Raw genomic sequence first — 21,127 nt, forward strand, 5'->3', positions numbered from 1 at the left:
TCGTATTTGTTGTCAACCTTGGACTTGTTGAAAATATAGTTGTAATGACAAACCCACATAGATTAAACATGAAACACGACACAAAGGAAACAAAAGGACAAATATATAGAAGCAACGACATATGATTTGTATTGTTCCGATTGCAATAACAAGAAAAATTATAGAAAATGTGAAATCCCACATCGATCGGGGTGGAAAACTAAACACCCTTTTGTGTAAGGGTGTAGAACGTTTCGGTAGTAGAAACATTTCAAAAACTTTGAGGAAAAGCCCAAATGGGACAATATCTGCTAGCATTGAGTTTGGGCTATTACAAAAAGTGAGATAAAAAAGGTTGTAGTGATGAAGAGGTGGGACTATCGAGATGGGAAGAAAGAAATTGGTAGAATTTTGTTAGGGACTTTTAACTCTCGTGCATAGAACACGAGCTTCAAACCTAACTCTTGAACCATATACAAGAGTCGGGCATGGAACTTGTATACATGATACACGAGTTTTGGTAGCACCATTGACAAATTTTGTTTTTCCATGTTGTTCTACCTCCGGTTCGGGTTAGTTACATACCTGGTACACGATTTACCTTAGATCACAACTATTAGAAGATATATTTGTGCACATAGAATATACCCATACTTTTTTGCAACCATAAATTACATCATTGAAAAAAAAAGAAAAAAAGAGATCCCCACGCGCGCATCGATGACAAAATATCCGATACCCGCGTATTTGACACGCTCTTTAAACTCGCGTGTAAGAAAGAACCACGTGTTGGCTATCTCTAAAAGTCGAACCTACCGAGAAAGAAAAAAAGAGAGGATAACAAATGGAGAGCCCCCCATGGCAAACCACGTGTGCCCTATCTTTCGGCAGTGTTTGACACTCCCTCATTTCCTATTGGTCCACGGTGGTCCCCACACATTTCTGGGTCCCACTCTAATAAGAACCATTTATTTATTTATTTATTTATTTTTGAATTCACCGGACAGTCTTTGTTGTTGTGTCTTTCTATCTCTGTGTATGATCATCATGAAGACTCTCTCTGTCACTCTCGAAAACGCGCAGTTTTTGTTTTAAATTTTATTTATTATTTTATTCGTGTTCGTTATGGATGCTGGTGAAGCGGCGCGTCGGATGCTTGTCGGATCTAATTATGGTAACCCGATTATCAATCCCATAATGATGAGATTCCGACCCATCGCGCCGAAGCCTGTCGCCGGAGCCTCTGTTTCCGGCGACACCTCATCGATATTCAAAGGAAGGAGGAAGAGGAAGTACGTTAGGGTTCAGGGGTATAATAGGAAGAAGAAAGCTACAAGATCAAACACCACCACCACCACCACCACCACCGAGGCCGCCGCGACGACGCTGCAACTGCTCCCGGAACGACACGTGGAGATCTTCGGAAGCGGATCTCCGGAGGTGGGGTTGGTATCAGATCTGAAGCGTGGAGCGGCGGCGGAGGAGGTGTGGGTGACGGTAGAATGCGCGAGGGAGGCGTGCATCGAGGGAGAGGAGGAGGAGGAGAGGATGAAGAAGCTAGAAGAGGACACGTGTCCAGGGTTCGTATCGGACGGTGTGGATAGAGTAGAGTGGGTAAACGAGGCGTTGAAAAGAATGGTGAGGCAAAGGCGGAGAAGCAGTGAGGCAGGTGAGGAAATAGAGGTAAGGCTGAGAACAAGGCCAAGATTGGGTTACTTGGGGAGATCATTCACGTGCCAAATAAAGCTGCACTTCAAAGATGGTACTACCGCCATGGTGGTGCCTTGTGATGCGTGGAGAATGGACCGCGGAGGGATCGCATGGAAACTAGACCTCAACGCCGCCCTCTCTCTAGCTCCTCCGCTCCAACAAGATTAGTTAACACCCAAAATTTCAGGTACTCGTGACCCTTCACAATCATTTGATATTATCTACTTTGAACATAAGCTCTTATGAGTTTCCTTTTGTTTCCATACTCTTAATTATTCCAACTTAGTTTAGAATATGGATACTAATGGTGAATGATTTTGTAGGCGGGTAATGGAAGGAGGTAGAAGGGTATGCATTTATGGATATCACTAAGCAACCAACAACAGCCGCTTGGAGCCATGGATGGAATCATCGCTCAGTACAAACTGTAACATAAAGATTAAATGTTCTACATCTAAACGTTTTGCCTTGGCTTGAATCAATTTGACGTCTTTTTTTCGTTAAAAAAATTATTTTTAAAATGACGCTCCTCCATGATGTGACGCATTCGCTCAGGCCATATGGGTTAAGAATAACGACCCTCCACAATGATATGATATTGTTTACTTTGAGCATAAGCTCTCATAGCTTACTTCCCTGAATTAATAGGCTCTAGGGGGAGTCAAATTATCACAGTCATACTTTTCAACCATGGGGTCGTAATTTTGGCACACTCACCACAAGCCTTAAGGGGGACTCAAGCCCCATTCACGTTGTTCGACCAACTTTATGGTTTTATTGGACCTTAGGTGAGGTTTCTCTTCGCCAACTAAATACAACATTGTGCGGAATCTAACATGTGCACTGTTAGCCAATTTTATCGTTTCTTAAAGGGGGTATAATTCACCATTGGGAAGGAGCTCAATTCTCCAAGAAAAATTTCTTGGTAGATTACTAATCTTTAAAGAAATTAGATATTAAATCATAGAGCATAAATTGGAGGGTTATATATCTATATATATATATATATAATTAGGCCACAAAAATAATAAATATTTAGCAGTATCCAATATTGGTTGTGACGTTTTGATAATTTTGATAGGCGAGAATATAGTTAAAAAAATGATGCAGCTTTGTGCATATCAAAAGAAACAAAGAAAAAAACCACTGCGCCTTTGCGACTGTGATGCGAGTCCTGAAGAAATTGGTGGCCATCTTCTGAAGACAACTCCTGATTGAGTGAGAAAATGCCTGGATTAATTGCTCCTTCAGATTACTCTCAAGAACCACCTCGTCACCCATGTCTCCGAATCAACGCCAAGGCAAGCTTTCTTCTTTATCTCTCTTTTCCTTTTTGTTTCCCAGATCATTTTTCTTTTCCGTCGGGATCTCGATCGTTTTCTTATAGTATCCATATCTGATTTATTCTCGGATTTATCGTCATTTTGATTGTTTCTTGATCATTCATTTCGTTTTCTTTAAATTTGTTGAAGCAACTACTTGCGAGTGATCCGTTCTCCGATTTCGTGTTGTTTTCTATGTAAATTGTGCCTTCTTATTGTTTTCCTTGTATACGAGTGGTTAGATGCACTTGTTGAAGCTCCAGCAGGTGTTTGGCTGTATGTGTTCTTGCGATTTAAGATCCTCTTTGAACTAAGGTGTTTAAACGTTGTCTAATACTTCAATTATAAGAATTATGGTACCAAAAAGTAATTATTTGGAGGGGTGTGTTCGCCATCGGTGCTGAAATGAGAGTACATGGTATGATTCAAACTGAGCGGGAGGGTGTGTTTGTTGAGGATTGTTGGTGGGCAGTCCCACATCGGCTAGTTAAGGTGATGATCATGGAATTATAAGTAAGGAATTCATCTTCATTGGTACGAGGCCTCTTGGGGAAACCAAAAGTAAAAGCAAAGTCATAAGAGTTTATGCTCAAAGTGGATAATATCATACCATTGTGGAGGGTCGTGATTCCTAAAAGCACTTTTTTATTGGCTATATTGTTTCTCCATGTGTAATGAATTCTTGTGCTAATCTTTTCCCCCATGTTATGTTTGGCACAGGAGCCCTTCAATGCAGAGCCACCGCGTTCAGTCCTGATTTCGTCTTATGTGACCCCTGTAGATTTCTTTTACAAGAGAAATCATGGTCCTATTCCATTAGTGGATAATATCGAAAGGTTTTCTTCTTCCTCCTTTTTATTGTAAATGCTCTTATCTCTTTCCTTTCAATTACTAATACCTTTTCTTTTACATTGTAGATATTCTGTCTCTTTAAATGGCCTAATAGAAAACCCAAAGGAACTGTTTATGAAAGATATCAGGTGAGCCATGGTATTTTAGATCTAAACATGTAACAGTCTAAGCCACCGCTAATAGATATCGTCCGTTTTGGCCCGTTACATGTCGCTATCAGCCTCACAGTTTTAAAACACTGCTAGAAGTGGGGTTGGGTGGTTACAAAATGAGCTTTCCTTTTCTTTATGAAGATACCAGCGTAGAGAAAGTTTTTGTATTAATATGCGTTCAATAATGTGACAGGATGCTTCCGAAGTATAATGTCACTGCCACTTTACAGGTATTCTCATAGTTGGCATAAGTTGTTAGCATTTCTTCTTTGCCTGGTATTGAAATATCTGACTCCAACTAAACAGGTTTAATAGTAGTTTCCATTATGTGGTGGATTAGAGAATTTGACACTATTTGGCTTGCATGGACAGTGTGCTGGTAATCGAAGGACAGCCATGAGCAAAACCAGAACAGTGAAGGGAGTTGGCTGGGATGTTTCTGCTCTAGGAAATGGTATGTGACATGCATGGCTAGTGTTTTAGATGTTTCAGCTGATAGAATTCATCTTTTGAAAATGTGGTTCGAACCTTACAGCTGTCTGGGGTGGTGCCAAATTGGCCGATGTTCTTGAACTTGTTGGTATACCTAAGTTCAGCTACAGTACACAAAAAGGTGGAAAACATGTTGAGTTTGTGAGCATTGATAGGTGCAAGGTACAACGTTGTCCCATTTAGGTGCTCATTTCCAAACAATTTGTGGAACAAGAGTATCTTTTTTTCTTGACTTTCCTAAAGTTCGAAGGAATTTTGTGTTAGATATAAAGGAATGATTTTGGTTTCTATGTTTAACTACAGGAAGAAAATGGAGGTCCATACAAGGCATCAATTCCACTAGGCCAAGCTTCAAATCCTGAAGCAGATGTTTTGCTTGCTTACGAAATGAATGGAGAAGTAAGTAATGTTGCATTAAAGAAGTTAAAAGTACATTTTTGCATACTGAAATACTTGCCATATTAAACTTGTGAGATCCCACCTCGGTTGGAGAGGGGAACAAAAGATTCTTTATAATGGTGTGGAAACTTCTCCCTAGCAGACACGTTTTAAAACCTTGAGGGGCGGAAGGGAAAGCCCAAAGAGGACAATGTTTGCTAGCGGTGGGTTTAGGCTGTTACAAATGGTATTAGAGCCAGACACCAGGTAATGTGCCAACGAGGAGGCTGAACTCCGAAGTGGGGTGGACACCAAGCGGTGTGCCAACAAGGTTGCTGGACCCCGAATGGTGGTGGATTGTGAGATCCCACATCGGTTGGAGAGGGGAACGAAGCATTCTTTATAAGGGTGTGAAAACCTCTCCCTAGCAAACGCGTTTTAAAACCTTGAGGGGAAGCTCGGAAGGGAAAGCCCAAAGAGGACAATATCTGCTAGCGGTATGCTTGAGTTGTTACAAAACTTCTCACGTGTCCGGCTAAAGAGACTGTTTACTGAATATATGATTACATAACAATGAATGAACTTTACATTTTACAGTTTCCATTGAGTGCTTTACACAATCTTTGCAATAAATTGTGCATCACATCAATCTAGATTTGAGGCCCTTTCTCTTTTACCCTTAGGATCCCTAAGCCTAAATCTAAGGGTAAAAAAGAAAGGGCCTCAATCCCTAAGGCCTTTATGCTGGGTTTCTCCCTTTTTTGATGCCTATATTCTTTCTGATGTTGAGTAATTACAGCATTGTTATTATAATATGGGTTGAAGGGGCGGGAGGAATTTAACTTCTTAATGTTATGATGTTACGGTGCTTATTGTGCTACTCTGCTATACTTAATATTCTCTACTTTTTTTCACAAAAGCCTCTTAACAGGGATCATGGGTATCCATTGCGTGTGGTTGTCCCTGGTGTTATTGGTGCTCGCTCTGTTAAATGGCTTGATTCTATAAGCATAATTGCAGAGGAATGCCAGGTACAAAATATAAAAATATAATTTTTTTTTTTTTTCTCTTTTTCATGAAAACTACCTTCCTTTGTTATTGACTTGCAGGGTTTCTTTATGCAAAAAGACTACAAAATGTTTCCTCCTTCCATAAATTGGGATAACATTGATTGGTCGACGAGGAGGCCTCAAATGGATTTTCCTGTTCAGGTTTTTGTACTCTTTTTCCTCCATTTTTGTGTTGCTATTGTAGCTGTTCTTAGTTTCCTCCATTTTCGTGTCTCAATTCATGTTGTCGAACTTGGTGAATTGCAGTGTGTCATATGTTCCTTGGAGGATGTAGATCATATAAAGCCCGGAAAGGTTAGTTCATTTACGTAAGTTTAATGTTTAATGAAAGATATAAAATATAGATGATGATCTATGCAGAAGATACCTATAATAGATCTAAGAGCCTCCAATCATCTGCATTTCTTCTTCCAGGTTAATTTGTAAGTTTGTGGAGATACTGTTCTACCTGCATATTTATAATCATCTGCATTTCTTTCTTCTCTTATTTTGTCCGCTGCTGGTATAATGGTGTTGGGATACCTACTCAAACAAGCAAATATGGCTGTGATCTTCTAATGTATGTCAGGTCACAGTCAGTGGCTATGCAGTGTCCGGAGGTGGACGTGGAATAGAGAGAGTAGATGTATCCGTTGATGGGGGCAAAACTTTTGTTGAAGCCACCAGATATCAGAAGATTGGTGCCCCTTATGTCGCTGATAGTCCGAGCAGCCACAAATGGGCATGGGTGTTCTTCGAGGTCACGGTTGATGTTCGGCAAAACACCGAAATTGTTGCGAAAGCTGTAAGTCTATTTTTGTTGATCCATGGAAATATGTAACTAGATTGTGAAGACTGCTGAAGTAGATTCAAAGCTTTTGAGCTGATTTGAGTTCCTAACTTGTGCAGGTTGATTCAGCAGCTAACGTGCAACCGGAAAAAGTGGAAGACGTATGGAACTTAAGAGGTATACTGAACACGTCTTGGCATCGAGTTCAAGTTCGAGTTGGTCGTTCGAATATATAGAAGAGATGAAGGATATTACCCCAAAACTCAAAAAACTGTATCATCTGCCCATTTTGTCCGAAAGAACAAAATGCTGTGCAGCATAAACTTTTCCTTTTGCCAAACCCCACTCTGCTTGGATTTTGATTTTCCATTTGAAATGCGAATAAGAAAATGGAATGTGCTTACATTGATGAAGAATATACTTCAAGTGTGCTTGTAAGTCTGTTTGGAATATCTAACATGACCTTACACAAGTATCATGAAATATTTACACTTCAACCCATACTATTTTTAAAGTCAAAACAAAAACCTACTCTTGGACTTAGAACACAGGAGTCGAGAAATTTTTGTGCATGAAACCTACTTTTGATGACCTTGTTCCTACTTCGTCTCTTATGGGTTATTCGAACAGCATCCAACGAGGCATTCGATGGCATTTCAGTTCCGTTTTGCCAACTTTTGGATTCCTATTTCTTCAGCTTCATCAGATGGTTGTGCTCTGCTTGTGTTGCTCATTTTGTTTGATTACGTTCTGTCCAATCAAAACAGTGGATGAATTGGGTATTTTGATGATGAAATGGTTGTCGCTCATCTGTTATCGGCAGGCAGGCAGGCAGTGGGGGCAGTGATCCTGGAGCTTCCTCTGGAGACCTCTAACGAGACCACAGATAACAACCCCCTGATAAAGTCACATAACTAATAGACAGTATACAAGGCCACAAATGTATGGATGGAGTTATATGTAAATCTCGTGAATATTAACCTTTGTGAAAGATAATCTTGTAAATAGGTCCTTGGGCATAATTCTTACAGAATATCCACAAAAGAGATTACAAGTTAACAAAATAGCAATCCCACTATTGGAATGAATAAAAAAGAATAACTACAGAAAAGGTTAGAGGTATGAACTACAAAGGTGTTTAAGTACATAATATCTCAAGCCTCCTCCACGGTAGGAATTTTTTTCAACATCTTTCCCATCAAGTCAAATGTTCCACAAAATAGTGAAGGAATCAAATGAAAACTCGATTTCTTTCTCACAGAAAATGAAAATGAAGAAATCAACTTGCCACAATAGATCTTAGGAGGATCCAAGATAACTTCACTATCGTACAACTCAAACTCGAAACAAACCTACAAAAGAAAACACAGGTGAATACCTTAGTAGTTAGTAGCATAAGGGCCCAGCCGCAAGACAGGACAGCTTTAATCTTTCTACACGCTTGCATAGGAACACCGTTGTTGGAGATATATATAGATAAAAAGAGAGGCTTGGTGAACATAGTCTAACGTGCTAGTTCAACATTGAGAAGAATTACAAGAAAAAAATATCTAAATGTTGCTTTAAATCCCGCTTGCCTTATACCTGAAAATTCCACATAAACGAAATAAATATCTAAATGTTGCACACATGGGGTGTAAGGCATTCTTTCAGATCTCAAAATGGAAGACAGTGACAATTGCTTTAAAACCCGCTTGTCATTTAGTCCACGCTCAGCCCACTGGCTTACCTTCTATGTCATTGTTTAGTAAAAAACTTCATAGTGATAAGCTCCCAAATTGCTTGTTCCATTCATCATATGTACCAAGTTCGCTTAAAGAAACAGAAGGCCTGACCTCTTGCATTGCGTTCTCAAAGTCCTACAAAAATAAGCCAGAAAGAAATAAAGGATAATAAATCGGAGGAAGTAAACATAACTATACTTGAACTATTAAAATCCCACCTTAAGGGTTACAGGCCGCATATCTTCCTTTTTAAGCAATGTAATATCTGTGCCTTGTTTCAGAGCCTCCCTTAAAGGGCCCATTGAAGCGTCTTTCACAAGGTTTTTCATGTCTGAACCCGAATATCCTGATAATGCAAATTTTCCAGCAATATATCATGGAGAAAATCAAAGGCAGACATTTTGCATACAGTCCTATGTAACATAGTGAAGGCAATAATTTAGTTCTAAGCTTTGCGAGGTTGCTACTACCTTCAGATAAAGTACATATCGTATCAATTTCCTCTTTAGAAAGCTTGAACAACCCATCCTTCTCCAGGAGATTACGCACAATCCATGCTCTTGCTTCTATATTGCCAATATAACAAGTTAGCCATGAGCTAAGAGCATCAGGCATTTAGTTACCATGGCTAAAATCATGACTTGTACCTGAAGAAGGGAGGGGAATGTAAAGTCTTTTGGTCAGTCGTCTCCTTGCAGCTTCATCAAGTTCTTGTGGTCGATTAGTCGCTCCTGGATAAGTTGAATATCTTTAAATATGTGCACAATTGCTTTCAAATTGTGTGATAAGGACATTATCAAGCTAGAAGGATTTGAAGATGAACATTGTACCACAAGGTAAACATTGAAGAGAAATCGTGTCAACTTTCAGGCTTGTACATAAAAAATGTAAAAAAAAAAATAAAAAAAATATAAAAAGATTCAGAACATCTCTTTTGATAGTTTCGGAAATTGCACTAATCGTTACCTATATTTGTACACGGACATACTCATTGTACATTGTTTTTGGCATTTCCAGAATTTTCAAGAAAAAAACTCAACTTCAATCAATTAAATCAAAAGGAAATTAATGCGAGCATTTTCAGTCTCGAATCTATTTCCTAGGGAATCTGAAGAGTAGGAAGTATAAAGTATCTTCGTATTGTAAACCATTATCGATCTAGTCATAATACTAACTACTTTCTTTCACGAGACGAATAACGATGGGAAAATTATTTACATGGAACCATAAGAAATTTTTAGAAAATGAAGAAACATTACCTATAAGAAGAATTTGCTCGCTGCCATTATCAAAGCCCTCCATTTCAATAAGGAACTGTGTTTTGAGTCGTCTACTTGATTCATGTTCACCTTCAGATTTTCGCTACAAATGGAATAAAATTTCACAAGCATGCCAAGTCTTTTGCTTAACAAACTTACTCAATAATCAGCATTGTTATCCGAACTGAGAAGAAATTCAAGCATGTATACGATTATAAGAAGTCTACCTGAGACAGAAGCGAATCAATTTCATCAACAAAGATGACAGCCGGCTGACGACAACTGGCAACACCAAAGAGGGCCCTCACTAGCTTTTCACCCTCGCCAATCTACAATTAAAAAGTTACTATTTGACACGCATTTCACATATTTTCAAGCAAACTAACTGGCTGTTTGGAAGTTGCTTTGCAAAATAGTTCTCTATTTTTTTAGAGCAAAAACTCGGTAAAAATAGATCTTGGGGAATTGTTTTCAAAAGTTCGTTTTCATTAATAGACTCTAAATAGTAGTTTTAAATGCACAATAACCTTAATCTTTGCAACTATCCAATATAGTTCTTATAGAAGCAGAAATTAATTTCAGACCAATTCTCAAACAACCTATAAACTATTGGGAAGTATTATCATTACTAATTTTTTTTACATCAATCTATGAAAAAGTAGTAAGACGATAAAGTAGTAAAAAATTCAATATTCCTAAAAGGAATGGTTCAGAAATGGCAAAGAGAAGCCTAGTTTCAATTAAAATCCAATGATTGCTTCAACAAGCTAACTAAAAACCATCTTTGAAACATTAAGATCAATCAATATTTTCCCGCGAGTCAGAATATTCATAACTCTTATATAAATAATGCTAATCACATTAGCACTCACCCACTTGCTTGTTAGTGAGCTGGCAGATATATAAAAGAAAGTTGCTTTTGCCTCTCCAGCAATTGCTTTTCCGATCATTGTTTTGCCTGTTCCCTGAAAGAAAATTGTACATTATAAAACAGAATTTCCGTATAGAATATTCATGGAGATATAAACTTACCGGTGGACCAAAAAGAAGGAGACCTCTTCCAGGAGAACGACAACCTTTGAAAATGTCGGGACGTAATAAAGGCCATATTACCATTTCAGTTACACACTTTTTTGCATGTTCTAGACCAGCTATATATTGTCGTGCAATGAGTTCAAATCAGCACAATTCTGTAACCAACATAACTGTATTGAACAATGAAAGAACAAAACACCTTGTTTTACCTATGTCGTCCCACCGAACATTAGGATCCCTGTCCATAATCTCATTGCTAATATGTTCTATAAGTCGAGGCTCCAAATTCCTTAATTTTTCAGGAAGTTCACCATCAGGTCCGCACAACATATCCAAACTAGAATACAACATGAAGCGTGTCAGAATCTGAATAGTCACAGGAAGCAACTTATAATTCTTCAGTCACATCCAGAGAATTTCATGAATGCATTTTGTAAACCGTTGAAAAGTTCAATAACAAAAGTTATAGTAACTATCTTATATCGTGTAGAAGAATTAACAATTCCAAGAAGACAAGCCAACTACCAAAAACCATACATGAAAAGCAGAACCGGATGAAGCATAGCAACAATTGGCAGGCCTTAGGGCATAGTACATGGAACAGTAACAGACCCCAAAGGCTAAACAGAAATACACCATTTGAACCCATTAGTTTGTCTAGATACTGCTAAAGCATGGTGACGAGTACTTAGAGATGGTTTGGAGAAGTAACGAGATATTAAACAAAGTTGAGAACTCTCGTCAGTGAATTTAGATCTTGTGCCCAAACTATTTACCATCTCTTTGTTGAGTCATCCAGAGCATCTTCACCTTTTCCACCAACACGTGAATTTATCATGTTCCCGGCATTCCCCCCATTAGACCTAATAGGAGGGACAAAATTCCCACGCACTCCACGGCGTGAAGAGCCATAGGATCGCATTCCATATCCTTTATGGGAAACATTATTATCACTCTGAGGGGAGACAGAAGTATTTGGTGATCCTGCAAGTCCTCGTCTTTGCCTTGCATCCATTTCCTAGCAGTGAAGAACAAACAATGCCTTCAAAAACTATTGGTAAATTAATAAACAAATGAAAAGAGCCAAGGGAAGAACGCAAAAGTCCCTTAGCTCAGGCTAGGTAAAAAATGCAAGAATCACTTAGCTACTATACAAACGATTCTTTAAATCGAGAACTTTTTAGTGGTAAGTTACTTTACAGTCGGGATATTGGCTGGCTTAAGTCTTCTTAAAACGAGTTCACTTTCTCTGATTCTGAAGTAGCTTTTTCTTTTTTTTAATAAAAACTATGCACCGGCATTAACTGCGGATAAAAAGATATACCAGTTTTGTTCTTGCAGTGACAAATGCATTGCCAGAAGAATCAGCATTAGCTTCTTCGGTACTCAATGGTGAGTTGGCATTGTCTACCTTAGGACTACTTATTTCCATCCGAGCACGTCTTGTAGCAACCATACTTCCATAAGTCCGCCCTTCCTCTTCAAGTTTCATTAAAGATGTACCTTGGTCTTTTGTATGATCATATAGTGAAGGATTCTTTTCTACAATAATACAGTCATCAAGGGCATTACTTGCATTCAAAGAACTCCTGTACAGACTAGGACTTGTTCTGCTTTGATCTTTTCTATACACGGATGTACCCTTTGCTTCTGCAGTGATTTTTGGTGCCTTGGTACTCAACTTATCCGCCCTCTCCAGCGAATCCTGAGAAGACATAGTATGATGAGCACTCAAAACACTCTGATGTGAATAATCTGATAACAAAATCTTCAATAGTCCAAGAAAAATAAATTAATAAAGTTTTTCGATGAATGTCAGTTACCAATTCATTTACAACTGTTCTATTTGATCCCTGAAGGGCCTGAAAGTACTTCGACTGCTTAATCTTGCTGAAATCCATTTCTTTGCTCATGCTAAAAACGCATCCCGGAGCTTTCTTTGCTTGTTCAAATACTTGTCTGAAAGCAACATATAAACGATGCAATAGCCAAATTGGAATTAGTACGGGGTAGTACTCAGCCTGAAACATTCACGTCTCCAAATATCGAAATATCAGTATATTTGATGAGATATCTTACAGTAACCGAAAAATGTTGTTATCTACTAATTAATAGCCAACTAACTCATTGTGTATATTATCCCCACATTGTTGATATCAAAATGGAAAAAGCCCTTGTAATTTATGCACTTGGAATTGTGGATGTTTGTCGTTCGCTACATAAAAATTTAAAAATGTCAGTCACTCAGCCAATTTTATCAACAGTCCATGGTTATGATACCTTCAACAGCTCCATTCAAACCTTAAATGCCGTATTTCCTATCATTACCCACACGGCCTGAACAAAGGATCGGAAATTCATATATATTTTTCCTCTCTATGAGGTGCTTCTCTGCTCCAATTTAAAACTAGGATTTTATCTTCTAAACTGGCGACTGAGCTGTGTCAATTCCAGCAAAGATTCGAAGTTATCGAAAGTATGGACCAGTTACAGTCCACTGATTTAGTTTTCTGAACAATTAAGTTATTAGGGCAAGTGAGCTTCAACTCAGATAAAGAATAGTTCATATTCATTTCCTAGCGCTCAATTGCATTCCTTCCACTAGAGGGGGGGAAGAGATAATGTACGTGCTTTTAACATTCATACCGATCGGATTCCGGCATGAGGGATCGGCGAGCAACATTAATTTTCTCAACGACTTCGCGCCTAATGGGCTGGATAAAAGCTTGATCAACATCGGTACGAGTCTGAGAGTCGAGAAATCCAAGAAGACGGAGACCAAGAAGTTGAGCCGCAGAGTAATCGCCTTTTTCGAGGGCCAAATCGACGCCGAAGAGGAGCGATTGAAGCCTCTTCAGATTCTGGTCCACTTGTTTTCTCCAGCATGCCTCCTCCTGCTGGGATTCACCGATTTGTTCTTTGGATAGAGAAGACGAGCGCGTTGAGCTCTGCTTGGACTGAAATTCCTCTTTTCCCGCCATTTTCGTTTTTAGCACCGTGGCTCGCGGGCCTGATTGAATATATATATATATTGATGGTTTCAAAATTTCGTCTCAACTTGGTCTGACCTGATTTTCATCCATCGTAACTCGCAATTCAGGTTAACTTAAAAACAAAAATAATTTCATATTAAACTAGTTTTTTTTAATGTACGATCTAAAATTTTAGAATCTAATCTTAAAATCAATATATTACGATTAAATTCAAATTTTAATTTTTTTTTTTTAAATTATTGGGATTAAAGAAAGTCCGAGTCCTAATTCGGTTAAAAGCTCCATGCTCACTCGATGAGCTTCGGCTGTGTTTCACTTGCTCATGGCTCAAGGAGACCTCGAGAGCCCTAATTCATTCCTTAAGAACACAAAAAAACACTAGGTCTATACCATATAACAAGAGAAAAATTAACGATGTTTATCTAAAATATATATATATATATACTTTTTGAATAAATAACATTTATATCTAATTCATCATAATTATAAAAATATCATTTTTTTTTTTTTATGTATCAGTTAATTAAATTTAATATAAGATTGGATGATAAACCTACTATTTTATTCGTAGCGGTAACTTATTGACACGAGTAAAGTACAAATATAGTAAATTATTGGTCCTTACTTGTAGGGTAAGCAATAATTATCAATATAACTAATTCGCATATTATAAATAATAATTATTTGATTGAAAGTAACCCACTAACTACCATGATTTAGTTACTATTAATTGTGTTCCAAATAACACGTGCATTGAGCAGTTGAGCTACTCAGGTTGATGTTAATATTTTTTCATCTCAATTTATAAACTTTGAAATAGTTTATTTTAATATTTCAATTTTGCATAATAAATATTTAAAATATTTTGGATAATTATCAACCATATACGCTAGTAAAAATTTGATTATTTCCTACAAGTATTTCGAGCCACACATTATTTTGTCTTTAAATTTTCAAACAAATTTAAAAGGTCTTAATTAGCAATAGAATTAAAAGTATAGTCCACATATATTTTTTAAAAATAATTTATGTTATATAAAATCATGTGATGAACATTATTATAACTTATTCAAACACATTCACTCATTGCAATGAATTTTCGTGTACTTAAATTGAAATATCATTAAATAATTATTCTTTAATTCATTTGAGACCAAGAAAATAATAAATAAATAAATAATAAAATAAAATAAAGTGAAATTGGAGTGGGTGAAGGAAGGGGCGTCACGAGAACGCACCGTTTTGGTTTCGGTTTTCAATCTTCAACGTTGCTACGTGTGTCACCAGTCACCACACAGTTTGTGTCTTTTTCTTCTTCCTCGTGCAATCCGTGGTCATTTGTTGGAATTTAAAAATAGAAAAAAAGGGCTCGATTAAATTATATTGCTTTATAATAATTGTGATTCATCTAAATTTCTGACCTTTCATGGGGACTCTCACACAACCCATCCGCACATTTTTCAATGACATCTCATCCTACGTGGATCTGACGTGTCCTCTCATTAATTTCGATCTTCATTATTTTCCCTACTTTTATTATATTTTTAAAACAGAATACATATTTTTTGTACGTGAAAATGTTTTTTTCCTAAAAAAAAAAAAAGTACTTTTCTTCTATTTTGAGGGCTTACAATCATATTTCTCATTTAAATATTATTATATCTTTAAAACAACAATAATAAAAAATAATAAAAAAGTACTTATTTCGACATTCCATAATCAATTGTATTCCTAAACTAATAATTAATTAATTTAAATATAATTACACATTTACCCACTTTTTAAAAAAGAGAAATTCAGAATTAAGGATTTTTATTAAATAAAAATTTAAAGATATAAATTGATTTTAGCTTTAAAAAACTACCCATGACCTCCACGTTGGTCTACATAGATAGGTGGACACGCAAATGAAGCTATAAGAATATATACATAAAGCTATAATTTTGTTGGCCGAAATTATTGAAATCACATATGGTAAAACTTAAATAGGCTACCTTGTACGTAACCACCGAAGATCCATTTATGATCCACCGTCCATGCTTCTTAATCCATCGGTGTAGATCACACCACGTGTTCCAATCATTAGCAATTTATACTCATTTCCAACTCATGGGTCCAGCTTGCCCTCATAAGAAATAATATTTGAAAAAAATGAGAGATAATAGGATGAAATAAATTTTGTTATATTTATAATATTTAATTTTTTTTTTAAAATGTCACGACTATAATCTATTGTATATTTTTAAAACTATTACTTACACTCGTAGTGTAGCACATGACAGCACATGGCACATGTGATTATGCATGTTAAGACGCATAGATCTCGTTGAATACATGTAGTATAATTTTCAACTGAAAAAACTATACTTGGAATTTTCATATTATAGAACTGCCTATTAAATATCTTATCTTATCTTATTTTATTTCGGTCTCCGTGTTTTTTTAATAAATTTTATTGAAAGCACTTTCTATTCTATGAATAATAATTAAATATTTAAAATGGGATGAAACTTGCCCCTTTACAAGTAAGCGGATAATCACAATGTAATTAATTAATTAATTAATTAATTAAATTATATAAATTTATTAATGTAATTGAGTAATCATCAAAATGATCGAACGAGTGCCAAGTTGGGTTGTAGAAAGCTTAAGAAGAAGGCAGAAACATGAAATGAAATAAAGAAGAAAAAATAGTAAAAAAAAAGAAGCAAGGGTTCGTTCCAATGGCCACAGGCGAGAATGCGACAAGACAGATATATGATTGAGATAAATTTGGTCCATTAAAAGTCCAAGAAAAGAGGAGAAGCTCTGCGCTGTGTTCCAATCCACAAACCACCCTCCCCAAAGCTTCTCCTCTCTCTGTGTGTCCATTTCAATGGAGGAAAATTTGAGCTTTGTTTCAGAATCGACGCTCACAACCGCCATGGAAGCAGAGCCTCAAGAAGAAGACAGAGACCCAGAAAGCAATCCATTAAACCAACCCCTTCTCAAGAGAAGCAGAACTCTCTCTTCCAGTCCTCTCGCCATTGTTGGAACCAAAGTTTCTCTGATCGAGAGCTTGGATTACGAGTAATATAACACAACACAACACAAACAGAACATCCCCTGTTTTTTGTTTTCTTTTTGGATTGAATTCTCATATTTTCTGAATTGGATTTGGTTTTGAATTCAGGATCAATGAGAACGATCTGTTTAAACATGATTGGAGAAGCAGATCCAGAGTTCAAGTGTTGCAGTACATATTCTCGAAATGGACATTGGCTTGTCTTGTTGGACTCCTTACAGGAATCATTGCTACTCTCATCAATCTCGCCATTGAAAACATTGCTGGTTACAAGCTTTTGAAAGTGGTTGAATACATAAAAGAAGAAAGGTTAGTATTTAGTGCATCCCCCCAACCGGACATGGTTTTGTTCGTCTGCAAAACGAGGGAACTTCATGAACCCAAAATTTCTGATTTTGTATTGATTTGGATTCAGATACTTGATGGGGTTCGCCTACTTTACCACTGCCAATTTCCTTCTCACTTTGGTTGCTGCTGTTCTCTGTGTATGGTTTGCTCCCACAGCAGCTGGGCCTGGCATACCAGAAATCAAAGCCTATCTCAATGGCATAGATACTCCTAATATGTTTGGCGCCACAACGCTGATTGTTAAGGTGCGTATATGTCATGGATAGCCTTAAGATTCAAAACAGATTCTGTAAATGAGACTGATCTGTTGCTCATTGTAGATAATTGGGAGCATTGGGGCAGTGGCAGCAGGGCTAGATCTTGGGAAAGAAGGGCCTCTAGTACACATTGGCAGCTGCATTGCCTCCTTACTTGGGCAAGGCGGGACAGATAATTATCGAGTGAAATGGACATGGCTACGCTATTTCAACAACGATCGGGATCGTCGAGATCTCATCACTTGTGGGGCGTCGTCGGGGGTTTGTGCAGCTTTCCGAGCTCCAGTCGGGGGTGTTCTATTTGCTCTAGAAGAGGTGGCTACTTGGTGGAGGAGTGCCTTGCTGTGGAGGACATTTTTTAGCACAGCCATTGTTGTGGTGGTGCTAAGAACATTCATTGAAGTATGCAAGGCTGGTGACTGTGGGCTGTTTGGTGAAGGAGGGCTTATAATGTTTGATGTCAGTGGCGTTTCTGTGAGTTACCGTATTATGGACATCATACCAGTTGCTATCATTGGCCTTCTTGGTGGGTTCCTTGGGAGTCTTTACAACCATCTTTTGCACAAAGTTCTGAGAGTGTACAACCTCATAAACCAGTAAGCAATCTTGCTTTCAATTTTCTTCTTCTTCCTCATCAATGGATCTCATTGAAATCAAATGGTATTTGCAGGAAGGGAAAAATGCAGAAGCTGTTACTAAGCTTAGGAGTTTCGCTATTCACTTCGATTTGCCAGTACAGTCTCCCTTACCTTGTCCAATGCACTCCCTGCAACCCTTCTCTTCCAGATTCCGTTTGCCCCACCAATGGCCGCTCCGGCAATTTCAAGCAATTCAACTGTCCAAAAGGCCATTACAACGACCTCGCTACCCTTCTCCTCACCACCAACGATGACGCCGTTCGAAACATCTTCTCCGTCAACACTCCGGCCGAGTTCCAGCCCCTTTCCCTTGTAATCTTCTTCCTTCTCTACTGCGTTTTAGGGTTAATCACCTTCGGCATTGCCGTCCCCTCCGGTCTCTTCCTTCCGATCATCTTGATGGGCTCTGGCTATGGCCGACTCATCGGCCTTCTCATGAAACCCTACACGAATCTCGATCAAGGACTCTTGGCTGTTCTCGGAGCTGCCTCGTTAATGTCCGGCTCGATGAGGATGACGGTTTCGCTCTGTGTTATATTCCTCGAGCTCACGAATAATCTCCTCCTGCTTCCGATTACGATGATTGTCCTTCTGATATCGAAAACCGTCGGGGACAGTTTTAACCCTAGTATTTATGAGATTATTCTGCACTTGAAGGGGCTTCCGTTCCTGGACGCAAATCCGGAGACGTGGATGAGGAACATCACGGTCGGCGATCTCGCCGACGCAAAACCGGCGGTGGTAACGCTGCGGGGATTGGAGAAGGTGTCTCGGATTGTGGAGGTTCTTAAGAACACGACGCACAATGGATTCCCTGTAGTGGACGCGGAAGCGGTGGTGCCGCCGGTGGGGATGGCGGTGGGCGCGACGGAGCTGCACGGAGTGGTATTGAGAAAGCATTTGCTGCAGTTGCTGAAGAAGAAATGGTTCTTGAGAGAGAGGAGGAGGACGGAGGAATGGGAAGTGAGGGAGAAATTTACATGGGTTGAATTAGCGGAGAGGGAAGGGAAGATCGAGGAACTTGCAGTGACGAAGGAGGAGATGGAAATGTACGTTGATCTTCATCCTCTGACGAACACAACGCCGTATACAGTGATTGAAAGCATGTCGGTGGCCAAAGCTCTGGTTCTGTTCCGGCAAGTGGGGCTTCGGCATTTGCTGATTGTGCCCAAATATGAAGCAGCTGGGGTAAGCTCTGGTTCTTCTTCTTCTTCTTCTTCTTCCTTTGTACACGGATCCATTGCAGGCCTGAAACAGAGCTCTGTGTTGAATGAATTAGGGTTGATTAAAGGGTTGTTTTGATTGTGCAGGTTCCTCCAGTAATTGGGATATTGACGAGGCAGGATTTAAGGCCATATAACATCCTGACTGCATTTCCTCATCTGACCAGAATCAAAAGCAACCACAAAGGGAACTAAGTGCCCTGAATTTGCTTGCCATTTTCTCAGATGACAAGCAAATTACACCTCCTTCTGCTGCATTCCACCGTTAGTTTCTTCTTCTTTTCTTCCCCAAATTTTGTGTTCCATTTATTAAATTTTACAATAAACAACTGGATAGTCCGTTCAATTTTGATTCTTTTTTTCTGTATTTGAAATATATAGTTGTGGTTAATTAATAAAATTTACCTTATTTTCATTCTAGTATGGTCTTATGAGCTTTTAGTAAGTTTCAAATTTAATCTTTAGTATGAAAATTTGAATGAAGTAGCAAATTATCATCTTTATAGATCAATATTTGAGATCTCGCCTCGGTTGAAAAGAGGAAAGAAACATTTTAAGAGTGTAGAAACCTTTTCATAGAAGAGTGTTTTAAAATCGTGTGGTTGACGGTGATACATAATGGGTCAAAGCGTACAATATTCGCTAGTGAACTTGATAACATCTGCTACTGGTGGCCTGAGATTATTACAGTTGGTATTAGAGTGGTGGTTTCAGGCTGTTATGGTATTAGAGGGGTGGCCTTAAGTTGCTACGGTTGATATTAGAATTGACACCGAACTATGCAGTAAGTGTTCACGACCAAAAATTCAAAAGAAATGAAAAACTTGGCCTCATTTATATTAATAATCCACGTAAATATAATAAATGCCAAATAATATATTAGCAATAATAAAAAAAATATTATAGAAATAATGAAAACAGGACGAGGGTTAGAACCAATCAACCCGACAACAAAATCCAAAAACTGGTTTAAAAGAATGGAGAGGTGGTTAAGGATTTGATCATAACATGAAACTCAAGGCGTAGAAAGCCATGATGAGGAAGCAACCCAGAAGAGAATAATGCGAAGAAGATGAAGAAGAAGAAGGATGAGATGGAGTAGAGGAAGCTGTGCCTGTGGCTATTTTGATCTTGACCTTCATGCCTTGGCTGCAATGCCCCATGGTGCCACACGCGAAGTATCGTGTTCCCGGCTTCGTCAACTTGATGCCATCCTTCCCGCTGCTCTTCGACTCGATGGCGCTCCCAATATCGCAGTTCTCATACGCACTCTCGTCCGGAAGCTCTACCACACTATGCAGCCCCGAAGCGTAGTTGAAAACTGTCCAAATTTTGTTACACATGAAGAGAAATATACAATGAAATATGGTTTGGAATTGAAAAGATGATGAAGAGAGATTATGTATATGTACCGAGTTGGTCGCCAACTTTGAAGGTCTGAGCTTCTGCCCACGAGTCGAAATCAATGGATTGTTGCCAACCTTGGGTTCCCCCAACGACATGTCTTTGATCAGCCAAACCCATTTCCAGCATTGAAGCTGCAGCAGCTATAACAACAAACAAGCCTCTCCCTAATCCCTCCATCTCTATCTTCTTAGCTGCTCCTGCTCTGTTTTTGATGCCTTCTCCTCTTTATATACACATTTATTCACACCATTTTGAAGGATCCCTTTCTTTTCTGGTCTTCAAAACTTCCAAAAATGCTATGATTATGTATATTTTGATCGATGTTGAAATGTGTGGACTTGCCGCAAAGCGAAATGTGGTTGGCTTAAAGGGATAAGAGAAATCTTGGAGTTGAAACAAAGCTATGTCTTGTGTATGGTCACCATGATTCATCAGTGGTTAGAAGCTTACAAACA

General features: G+C 38.4%; 5 protein-coding genes across 7 annotated transcripts; 3 read left to right on the forward strand and 2 right to left on the reverse strand.

Annotated features, from left to right (window-relative positions):
- Positions 1–962: 962 nt before the first annotated feature.
- LOC111803631 (uncharacterized) lies at positions 963–2,171 on the forward strand. Its single transcript, XM_087125444.1, has 2 exons — positions 963–1,876; positions 2,013–2,171. The coding sequence occupies exon 1, from the start codon at positions 1,105–1,107 to the stop codon at positions 1,855–1,857; it is 753 nt and encodes a 250-aa protein (XP_086981570.1). The 5' UTR covers positions 963–1,104; the 3' UTR covers positions 1,858–1,876; positions 2,013–2,171.
- A 603-nt stretch (positions 2,172–2,774) lies between these two features.
- Positions 2,775–7,140, forward strand: LOC111803619 (sulfite oxidase). Its single transcript, XM_023688122.2, has 12 exons — positions 2,775–2,990; positions 3,732–3,847; positions 3,929–3,991; positions 4,209–4,245; positions 4,388–4,469; positions 4,551–4,669; positions 4,811–4,906; positions 5,806–5,916; positions 5,995–6,096; positions 6,202–6,249; positions 6,524–6,739; positions 6,844–7,140. The coding sequence occupies exons 1-12, from the start codon at positions 2,916–2,918 to the stop codon at positions 6,958–6,960; spliced, it is 1,182 nt and encodes a 393-aa protein (XP_023543890.2). The 5' UTR covers positions 2,775–2,915; the 3' UTR covers positions 6,961–7,140.
- Positions 7,141–7,673: 533 nt separating this feature from the next.
- On the reverse strand, positions 7,674–13,749 carry LOC111803606 (P-loop containing nucleoside triphosphate hydrolases superfamily protein). 3 transcript variants are annotated; one of them, XM_023688101.2, is made up of 14 exons: positions 13,389–13,749; positions 12,566–12,701; positions 12,067–12,447; positions 11,519–11,760; positions 10,952–11,079; positions 10,740–10,858; positions 10,580–10,672; positions 9,935–10,036; positions 9,708–9,810; positions 9,096–9,179; positions 8,919–9,014; positions 8,667–8,794; positions 8,454–8,583; positions 7,674–8,076 (listed from the first exon to the last, which is right to left on the reverse strand). In XM_023688101.2, the coding sequence occupies exons 1-13, from the start codon at positions 13,721–13,723 to the stop codon at positions 8,482–8,484; spliced, it is 2,049 nt and encodes a 682-aa protein (XP_023543869.1). In that variant the 5' UTR covers positions 13,724–13,749; the 3' UTR covers positions 7,674–8,076; positions 8,454–8,481. The 3 variants fall into 3 exon arrangements, with proteins under 3 accessions (XP_023543869.1, XP_023543878.1, XP_086981558.1); XM_023688110.2 differs by having other exon boundaries at positions 7,674–8,308; XM_087125432.1 differs by having other exon boundaries at positions 7,674–8,583.
- A 2,637-nt stretch (positions 13,750–16,386) lies between these two features.
- On the forward strand, positions 16,387–19,685 carry LOC111803583 (chloride channel protein CLC-b). Its single transcript, XM_087127021.1, has 6 exons — positions 16,387–16,804; positions 16,908–17,108; positions 17,215–17,392; positions 17,468–18,000; positions 18,075–19,230; positions 19,353–19,685. Exons 1-6 carry the CDS (start codon positions 16,611–16,613, stop codon positions 19,458–19,460), a joined length of 2,370 nt encoding a protein of 789 aa, XP_086983147.1. The 5' UTR covers positions 16,387–16,610; the 3' UTR covers positions 19,461–19,685.
- Positions 19,686–20,078: 393 nt separating this feature from the next.
- LOC147794941 (Cupredoxin superfamily protein) lies at positions 20,079–20,943 on the reverse strand. The gene is made up of 2 exons (XM_087127060.1): positions 20,678–20,943; positions 20,079–20,586 (listed from the first exon to the last, which is right to left on the reverse strand). The coding sequence occupies exons 1-2, from the start codon at positions 20,847–20,849 to the stop codon at positions 20,267–20,269; spliced, it is 492 nt and encodes a 163-aa protein (XP_086983186.1). The 5' UTR covers positions 20,850–20,943; the 3' UTR covers positions 20,079–20,266.
- Positions 20,944–21,127: the final 184 nt, after the last annotated feature.

This window comes from Cucurbita pepo, chromosome 1, assembly GCF_057944985.1.
Source record: "Cucurbita pepo subsp. pepo isolate OVF chromosome 1, ASM5794498v1, whole genome shotgun sequence".
Lineage (NCBI taxonomy): Eukaryota > Viridiplantae > Streptophyta > Magnoliopsida > Cucurbitales > Cucurbitaceae > Cucurbita > Cucurbita pepo.

Excerpts from the sequence above, each read along its gene's own strand:
- LOC111803631 (XM_087125444.1), top strand. The coding sequence starts at position 1,105 with ATGGATGCTGGTGAAGCGGCGCGTCGGATGCTTGTCGGATCTAATTAT.
- LOC111803583 (XM_087127021.1), top strand. The coding sequence starts at position 16,611 with ATGGAGGAAAATTTGAGCTTTGTTTCAGAATCGACGCTCACAACCGCC. Across the intron at positions 16,805-16,907 it reads ATCGAGAGCTTGGATTACGA|GATCAATGAGAACGATCTGT; the intron begins GTAATATAACAC and ends TTTTGAATTCAG. Across the intron at positions 17,393-17,467 it reads CCACAACGCTGATTGTTAAG|ATAATTGGGAGCATTGGGGC; the intron begins GTGCGTATATGT and ends TGCTCATTGTAG.
- LOC111803606 (XM_023688101.2), bottom strand. The coding sequence starts at position 13,723 with ATGGCGGGAAAAGAGGAATTTCAGTCCAAGCAGAGCTCAACGCGCTCG. Across the intron at positions 10,037-10,579 it reads GCTCACTAACAAGCAAGTGG|ATTGGCGAGGGTGAAAAGCT; the intron begins GTGAGTGCTAAT and ends TTTTAATTGTAG. Across the intron at positions 8,795-8,918 it reads GATATGTACTTTATCTGAAG|GATATTCGGGTTCAGACATG; the intron begins GTAGTAGCAACC and ends TTGCATTATCAG.
- LOC147794941 (XM_087127060.1), bottom strand. The coding sequence starts at position 20,849 with ATGGAGGGATTAGGGAGAGGCTTGTTTGTTGTTATAGCTGCTGCAGCT. Across the intron at positions 20,587-20,677 it reads CAAAGTTGGCGACCAACTCG|TTTTCAACTACGCTTCGGGG; the intron begins GTACATATACAT and ends AAATTTGGACAG.
- LOC111803619 (XM_023688122.2), top strand. The coding sequence starts at position 2,916 with ATGCCTGGATTAATTGCTCCTTCAGATTACTCTCAAGAACCACCTCGT. Across the intron at positions 2,991-3,731 it reads GTCTCCGAATCAACGCCAAG|GAGCCCTTCAATGCAGAGCC; the intron begins GCAAGCTTTCTT and ends TGTTTGGCACAG. Across the intron at positions 6,250-6,523 it reads ATCATATAAAGCCCGGAAAG|GTCACAGTCAGTGGCTATGC; the intron begins GTTAGTTCATTT and ends AATGTATGTCAG.